Source organism: Mesoplodon bidens, assembly GCF_964165515.1.
Source record: "Mesoplodon bidens genome assembly, chromosome: 2".
Lineage (NCBI taxonomy): Eukaryota > Metazoa > Chordata > Mammalia > Artiodactyla > Ziphiidae > Mesoplodon > Mesoplodon bidens.
Genome location: NC_138177.1, coordinates 103070772 through 103079500, shown reverse-complemented (window position 1 = coordinate 103079500; position 8729 = coordinate 103070772). Strand labels below are relative to the sequence as shown.

At 37.4% G+C, this 8729-nt stretch overlaps 1 protein-coding gene across 2 annotated transcripts in view; it reads right to left on the bottom strand.

Annotated features, from left to right (window-relative positions):
• Positions 1-305: 305 nt before the first annotated feature.
• Positions 306-8729, bottom strand: part of ARHGAP29 (Rho GTPase activating protein 29) — a 78576-nt gene continuing 70152 nt past the window's right edge. For both annotated transcript variants that reach the window (XM_081225949.1, XM_081225948.1), the window contains exons 20-23: positions 7979-8211; positions 6437-6767; positions 6195-6303; positions 306-4055 (exon numbers count right to left, since the gene is read on the bottom strand). In XM_081225949.1, coding sequence (XP_081082075.1) covers positions 3172-4055; positions 6195-6303; positions 6437-6767; positions 7979-8211 — 1557 coding nt within the window. In that variant the 3' untranslated portion in view covers positions 306-3171. The remainder of the gene's footprint in view (positions 4056-6194; positions 6304-6436; positions 6768-7978; positions 8212-8729) is intronic.

Genomic DNA, 8729 nt, shown 5'->3' with positions numbered 1-8729 from the left:
ATGGATGGTGGTCATGGTTGCAGAACAACGTGAATGTACTTAATGCCACTGAACTGTACACTTAAAACTTAGTAAAATGGTAAATTCTATGTTACGCATATTTTACCACAATAAAAAAATTTTAAAGGTGAATTTTCTATTGTTAAACACTACCTGATATTATTGAGTTGGCCAAAAAGTTTGTTCGGTTTTTTCCGTAAGACGGCTCTAGTAGCACTTAGTTGTCTTTAACTATATGCAAAACAATTTTGTTAGATTGTATTGTGGCAGCTGTCATATCAGTGTGCATTTAAAAAAAACATCAAAATTGGTGAATTTTTGTGTACCCATTTTAATATTGAAGATGGAAGAAAAAAGCAACATTTTCAGCATATTATGCTTTATTATTTCAAGAAAGGTAAAAACGCAACTGAAACGCAAAAAAAAGATTTGTGCAGTGTATGGAAAGGTGCTGTGACTGACTGAGTGTGTCAGAAGTGGTTTGTGAAGTTTTGTGTTGGAGATTTCTCGCTGGACGATGCTCCAGGGTCGGGTAGACCAGCTGAAGTCGACAGTGATCAAATCGAGACATTGAGAACAATCGTTATACCATGTGGGAGATAGCCGACATACTCAAAATATCCTAATCAAGCGCTGAAAATCATTTGCACCAGCTTGGCTACGTTAATCGCTTTGATCTTGGGTTCCACATAAGTGAAAAAAACCTTCTTGACCATACTTCTGCATGGGATTCTCTACTGCAACATAATGAAAACATTCAATTTTTAAAACAAATTGTGACGGGTGATGAAAAGTGGATACCGTACAACCGTGTGGAACAGAAGAGATCATGGGGCAAGTGAAATGAACCACCACCAACCGCACCAAAAGCCTGTCTTCATCCAAAGAAGGTGATGTTGTGTATATGGTGGGATTGGAAGGGAGTCCTCTATTATGAGCTCCTTCTGGAAAAGCAAATGATTAATTCCAACAGGTACTGCTCCCAGTTAGACCAACTGAAAGCAGCACTTGACGAAAAGCATCTGGAATTAGGCAACAGAAAACGCGTTATCTTTCATCAGGATAACACAAGACTGCATGTTTCTTTGATGACCAGGCAAAAACTGTTATAGCTTGGCTGGGAAGTTCTGATTCATCTGCTGTATTCACCAGACATTGCACCTTCGGATTTCCATTTATTTTGGTCTTTACAAAATTCTCTTAATGGAAAACATTTCAATTCCCTGGAAGACTGTAAAAGGCACCTGGAACAGTTCTTTGCTCAAAAAGATAAAACGTTTTGGGAAGATGTAATTATGAAGTTGCCTGAAAAATGGAAGAAGGTAGTGGTACAAAACAGTGAATACGTGTTCAATAAAGTCCTTGGTGAAAATGAAAAATGTGTCTTTTATTTTTACTTAAAACCCGAAGAAACATTATGGTCAACCATCAGAATCTGGCAGCCCTGTGTTTTAGACTTGATTCCAACTGCTACACCTGTGGAACCTAGAGCACATTATTTAACTAATTGTCAGTTTCCTTATCCGTAACACAGGAATAATAAAGTACTTACCTACCCATTATAGGCTGCTGTAAACTTGAAATAATTTATGTGGAACTTAGCAGAGTTCATGGCACGCAGAAAGGGCTCAATCAATGTTGGCTCTTATTTTCTTTTTAGGTTTTCATACCAATACAATTCTTTTATATTTTTTACAATGAGGACTAAAAACAAGGCTCTAGTACAAAAAGATGGGTTATTCTTTCTTCCTAGTCCTTAATGTCATATAGAACTATAGAACAACTTCCCATAAAATGAATTTCATGTTGTAGTCAAGGGACATATGAGCCCCAAGTGCTGACCACTAAGCCAATGGTTAATAAACCTTAAAGTCTCACACCCTAAGAGGCAACAATTTCAGAGAAACCACAAGAACTTGAAATAATTTAACAGATTAATATATATATTTTTTATCAAGTATAACATGGTCATACAAAAGCATTTGTTACAAATATAATTCACACATATAAAAAGAGGCTATTTTATTTTTTTGTCCCTTTTATATCCTATTTTACACAAAATGACAAAACCAAGAAAATAACAGAACTATACTAGTTCTAAAAACTGGGAATTTTATAAATGAAATATATCCAATCATCTATACTTCCTCTCAAATTTCAAACAATGAGGCTTACTGAATTATACTTAGAATCAACTTAAATAAATCTTTGTATGATTCAGATGAAACATACATTGTCAATGGTTATAAACTCAGGTAGAAAAAGTACATAAAATTATTCATAAGTGAAAACGCTTCATACAAAAGAAAGGGTTTTTTTTAAAAGAAAATCCCAGACAATATTAAAAGGAAAGGCACTGAATTTTAAAACACTGTTTTGGACTATTATATAAAATACCAAAAGGTTCAGAACTGTTGAACAACAAAAGTTTATGCAGAACAAAGCCGAGAAGTGAAATTATTAAATGTATAATAGCTAAAACCAAATAAGACATGACTGAACTATACAATTTAGAAACATGTTTAAGTGCATTTTCTTTGTACAATTCAACTGCCTATCACGTGTAAAATCTGGCAATTAATTAAAATGCAATTAAATACAGATTTGCAAGCCTTTTGGCCATTACGCAAATATGAAAAAGTTAAGACTCGCCAATTGAAAAATAAAAGGTTACACACATACCATAAAAGCACAAATGGTCAAAGATACACTATAAAATTGTGTGAAAAAACAATCATACCAAACAAAGATCTTTCAGGCACCTGCACTCGGAAACATTCCTTTTATAAATAAGCATGTAGTTTCATTTCAAAAAAATAAAGCTGATCTCCTCAATTGCACCTATTAGTTGAGAGCTATATCATATATTAGGGATGCACTTAAATGGATCATACTATGGGGAATCAACTGAACTTTAAAAAACATGAGTCTATCTATTTATTCACAACTTCAAAAATACACATAATTCCAGTGAGGCACAGATGGGGCCCTATCAAAACATTCTGTCATTCAATATAACCAACACAGGATAACACAACACAATGACAAAAACCAAAATCCATGATTTGGCAATCCTATACAAGAGAGGCCCTGTCAAAAATTTCTTCCAGAAAACAAATACAACACCACAAAACAACAAAACAAAAAAAGAAAAACTGAATTCTGACAACCCTACACAAACTGTGGGATTTCATCTTCAAGGTCTTCAAACTGCTGCATTCGTTTTAGCCTCGGTCTCTGACATGCTGGATGTATACCAGGTAAGTCACGCTCTTCAGCCTTCTCTTTAGGCTTGCTAACCGGCTGCACAGGACCAGCTGATGCATTTTCAGAACCTGGAACTGATTTCAGCGTGTGCTCCTGGGGAGCATGAGTTGTGCAAGGGGGCACAGCTGCGGAGGATGTCACAGATTTCTCCTCATCCCCTCTCCCAATAGCAGCAGGAGCAGGTGGTTTATAAAACGTGGTCCAGTGCTGGGGCTGCAGTGTTCTGGGTGCTCTGACAGGAGCAGGAGCGCAGGAGTCAGAAGACCGTCTCTCTGACACCTGTCTGGCTGACCTGATGGATTCTGTGTATGGCTTACTGGTGGTGCTGACTGGGTGGTCCCCACCACTCCTGGTGCTCACTGACACTTCTCTTTCCTGGAATGCACTGGGCACAATCACTGCAGTCTTTGCAGTCAGGTCAATTTGTTCATACTGTTTCTCCCGAGTTTTCTGTAGAGGTTGCTGATCAAAGCCATCAAATTTGGAAGAGACAATAGTTGGGGTGTCTTTTCTATTAACTCCTTCAAAGGTAGGATTCTTGCAAAACTTGTCTGAATTTACATTCCCCATATTTCTGCCATTTCTCTCATTAGGAGAGCTTGCAAGAAGTAGTAGTCTGTCTACAGGCAAACTTACAGGTCTAATCTTGGTCCTTGGAGTATGCCTCTCGACACCATTTATTTCCCTATCAGACTTCAGAGTAGGCAGCTTGGAGGTTTTGCAAACATCTTCTATCTTTTGTGATGCTGATTCAAGCTCTTGGTCTACAAGCAAACGCACTTTGTTGTCTGAAAAAGGAAAAGATTCATTTAAAAATCAAACTTTATGGCACATAGTTAACAAGAGAGTCTAAATGAGTTATAGATGAACACCCTCTCAAAACAAGGGTCTTCATATATTTTTTCCAAGTTATTCTCTAGGCAGAGGAGTAAAATACTCATAAAATATTAAAGGTACACTTTGAATTAAAATGTTAGAATTCCATATTTATTTAAATCAATACAATAAACAGCTACAAAATTCACTGCAGGTTAGTGAAAAAAAACACACTTGCTGATGTGGCTTCTCTTATGTGCTGCGTATGAACAAGTATTTGCTGGCTGAAAGGGTTGTCACGATTTCAACAGGCAGATATTGGTGTGTTACCCTCAGAAAAGTGACACCAATTTACATGCCAACCAAATGTTAAGTATGCCCTGAATCCTAAGGCTTTTGCCAACTCAATCTGCTTTTCAGTTACATTCAACCCCCAGTGAGAGCATATCTTATTAAATGCCTTAGATGCCCTCATCTGATCAACTAATAAATGGACTATAATATTCATCCTGCCTGATTAAGGTTGAATAGTTTTAAGTAAAAAATGCCATTCTCCCTATTTGCTGTTTACTCCCAGACGTACTTTCTTCTCTTTCCTATCAAAACTGGGACCCTGAACTCCTGCAGACCCTATCCTTTTTTGTAGCATCTCCCCTAAAATATTCCCATTTCTGATACGTTCCAGCCTTCTGCTCATGCTCCTCTTTTGGGCAGCGGTCTGCAAACAGTAGCCCATCAGAGTGACTTGACAGTCCTTACCTCATCTGACCTTCCTCCTTACCTGAGACTGTGGACCTCTCTTCTCTGGGCTTCCAGGGCAGTGCTCTCTTGTTTTGATTTCCCAGGTGCTTCCCCATGTGTATAAAACACCCTAAGGGACCTGACACACTGTGGTCGGGCTGTAGGCACCAAAGTGCATTCTTAAGTTCTAAGGGAAAAAACTTGAGTGTAATGGGGAAGAGTGCAGACTCTGAACCCCACCTGCCAGGTTTAACTCAGCTCTACCACTTCTGCACTAGGCAAGGCAATCTCACTGCCCCTCCGTGTCTTCATCTGTCAAAAGGAATCATAATTTTACCTACGATTATATGTGGCCTAAAAGATCTAACCATGAAAAGTGCTTATTTATCTGGTATACAGTTAGCCCTTGAAAAATGACATTTATTTTTATTACTATTCCTAATTGGGAGCCCTAGCTCACCGAATAGTGAAAAAATCACAGACACAGGTCCAAATACTGAACAATTTATTAGGGGCATGACCTCTGACATTATTTAACCTCTCTCAGACTATCAGGCTATGGGTTGAACGGGGCTATTACTACCTATTTACAGCACAGAATTGTTCCGAAGATAAAATCAGATAAATGGAATCAAACAATAAGCACAGTGCTTAGCACAGAGTAGGCAGGAACTTAATGAATGTTACCTCCCTTACTTTTTTTTGGACCTGTCAGGCTGTGATCACTAATACTTCATTACACGCAAATTTAAAATATATGGCTGCACTTAAAAAAACTGCAAGTTAGCTCTAGTGATGTACAGAATTATAGTAACAAGTGGAAGCCTTTCCACAAATGAATAGCTTGGTAGCTATCACTGAAACTAAAATTACCAGTGAATAAAATGATTATACAGTCAAGGAAATTAAAAAGATATACACATAAGTGTGCTTAATGTGTTACAGGCAGGCAACAGGAAAAGGCATTTGAAAAAAATTTTAGAGGTTTTTTGAGTCTAAATTTTTTTAATTTTAGGAGTCCAGTTGACACCTTATGAGTAATGAGATTAATACAATGATCTATAGTAACAGAAGATGCTAATGAATCATCATACTGCTTACCAGATTTCTGCCTTGACTTTGATTAATGGCAAAAATAAAAATAAAAAAAGTTCTCAGAACACAAAACACACCTTCGAACTCCAAGATGTCTTTTTATAAGAAGGGCTATTGTAAAGAATGAAGGCAACTTTCTTAGTGGCTGGCAAAGATGTACTTACTCACGAAGCTTCTTTCTCTGACTTCTCTTCACGCCACTCACCTTGGCTTTTAATCACGGTTTATTGGGACAGTTTTAAGCCAGCAAATATGCATTTTACATGGCCACTCACCAATGAGACATGCATCACATTTTTCGAATGCATTTTGCTTCCGTTCTGATTCCTCAAATGATGCAGTGGATTCAAAACTCTTGCTTTCACTATCTGTAGTGTGGATATCCTGTCGATGGAAGAAAATTTTTAAACTTGAAGAAGCAAAACACACCTCAAAATAAACAGTTCAAAGATTCTTAACTTATTAATAACGTAAACATTACAAAGTTCCAACACAATTCCAAAAGAGCAAAACTCACTTCCTTTGAAGAGAAAAACAGTGACTTAGTAGAATGTTCTGGATCTCTTTCTTCTGGTGATAACAGAGGCTTCGGAGGATAGCCTTGGTCAACCTGAGGTGCACCACCACCTGCACTACACACAGCTATATCTTGTGGCTGTAGGGACCCATCGAAGATCTTCTGTGAGTAGGTAATGAGGAACTCCACCAACCGCGCTTGATTTGAATAGTCAGCAAGAGAGGAGATGGTGATAGGAGCAGCTGTGGGCCTTGGCCTAATGAGACTTGGTCCAAATATCACCCCCAAGTTTCTGGAGTTCATTTTGTTTTCTTCTGCATGATCTACGACTCTGTGATGCAGAACACATAAAGCTGTATTAGATTTCCTTGACAGTAGTTTACTATGGGCTGGGAAGGGTGGAGGAAAAATGGGCTGTGCAAGTCTAGGGAAAGGATATATTTATTTGCTTAAATACTGACCACACACCAAGTTGGGTTTCACAGTATTAGGATTAAATATAAGTAAGCAGAAGGAACCAGTACAGTTTTACCAGCAGAAATTAAAAAACACCCCTAAAAGCTGCTCCCACCTTAGTAAATATATATTACACACTCCCAGGTCCATATACTGGAAACTTTCTATCTCACTGCTAGTCTTTAAGCCTAGTTGAGCCTAAAGATCTCTCTGCTTTATTGCCAATCCCACTGCTCTGACCTTACTTCAAGCTCTCATCACCTTTTATTTCTCTGGCTATTCAAAGAGATCCGAACTGAAGTAAATATCTCCCCTCCAACCTATTCTCCATATTGCTACCGTAAAGATCTAATAGGCAAACCTGAGCATGTTAAATTCCTGGCTTAAAATTCTTTAGTGAGTACAGAAAGAAGACAGTCAACTCATCTGCCAGGTATGTATGACTTTACCAGGACTCCTCCAGCTCACTTTGTGCTACTGCTTGCTATATCCTGGCCTAACCAAATTACTTAAACGTCCTCAAAAGCAAAATGATCTCTTGTGTCTCTGTGTCTATTACCCTCTGCCTGGAATGCTCTTTTGTACATTCTCTGTCACCAAACCATTACTCAGTTCTTCAAGTCTGGCTCAGGGTTACCTTCTCTGATTCATGACCCCCTCTCCCCCATCTTCCACTGTATGTTGAGCAAAGTTCCGTCAGAACAAGAATGATGCTGTGCTGCACTTGTGTGCAGGTCTGCCCCTCAAGCTGACAAGCACAACGGATGACAGAAACCTTATATTTGCGTCCTAATTTCCCCAGCCTGGCATACAAGTGGCATCTGAGGGAAAGATGTTGGCTGCATGAACATATATTCAATGTCTCTCTTTCCCTAACACATATTAGAAATGAAACATTCAATGTAAAAACAATACCACAAGAGTGTGAATGTACTTAATACTACTGAACTGTACACTTAAAAATGGCTAAAATGGTAAATTTATATGTGTATTTTACCACAATTTTAAAAAAACCCATAAAAGCAAAACCAAAAAACTGATCAATTACCCACCCACTAATCATGTCTGTCTTATTCAAATTCTTACCGCTTAAGATGAACTATGAGGTAATGAAGGCTGTTAAAATTTGATGCTGGCAATTGTCTTAGAAGATCCTTGCTTTTTAGAAGAATTCGGTTTATTTCTATACACGTATTTGGACATTTTTTGTCCTCAGGATTATCCTTTTTCATCTCTTGTTCTTCATTTACATGTTGGATCTCTACTGCAAGGTCTATAAATTCCTTGTACAATCGGAATAAAATAAATGGTTCTGGTAGCTAAAGAAATAAAATTACATTAGGAATATCATTCTGCCCATTTTTTCCCTGTTAATAACCTACTGAATAGCTACTGAGTGGTTTAGCATGTTCTTTTTAGAGTAACAAGACTTAAGGTCAATCACATTTAGAAATGTACATGTCTCATCACAAGGAAAAATATTTTTCTATTTCTTTAATTTTGTATTTGTATGAGATGATGGATGTTCACTAAACTTACTGTGATAATCATTTCATGATGTATGTAAGTCAAATCGTTGTGCTGCACACCTTAAACTTATACAGTGCTGTATGTCGATTATATCTCAATACAACTAGAAGAAAAAAATTACACCCAAGAACAAGAAAAAAAAGAAATGTACATATCTTTGCTAGATGTGATCTATAAAGTGAATCCGATATCACCATACATTATATCTATATTAAAAATGACTTAACTGGTAATCAGTAAAACTCTAAACCTAAAGCCACATGATATGATTTTAAAACTCTGATAGATATGCTATACCAATTACATT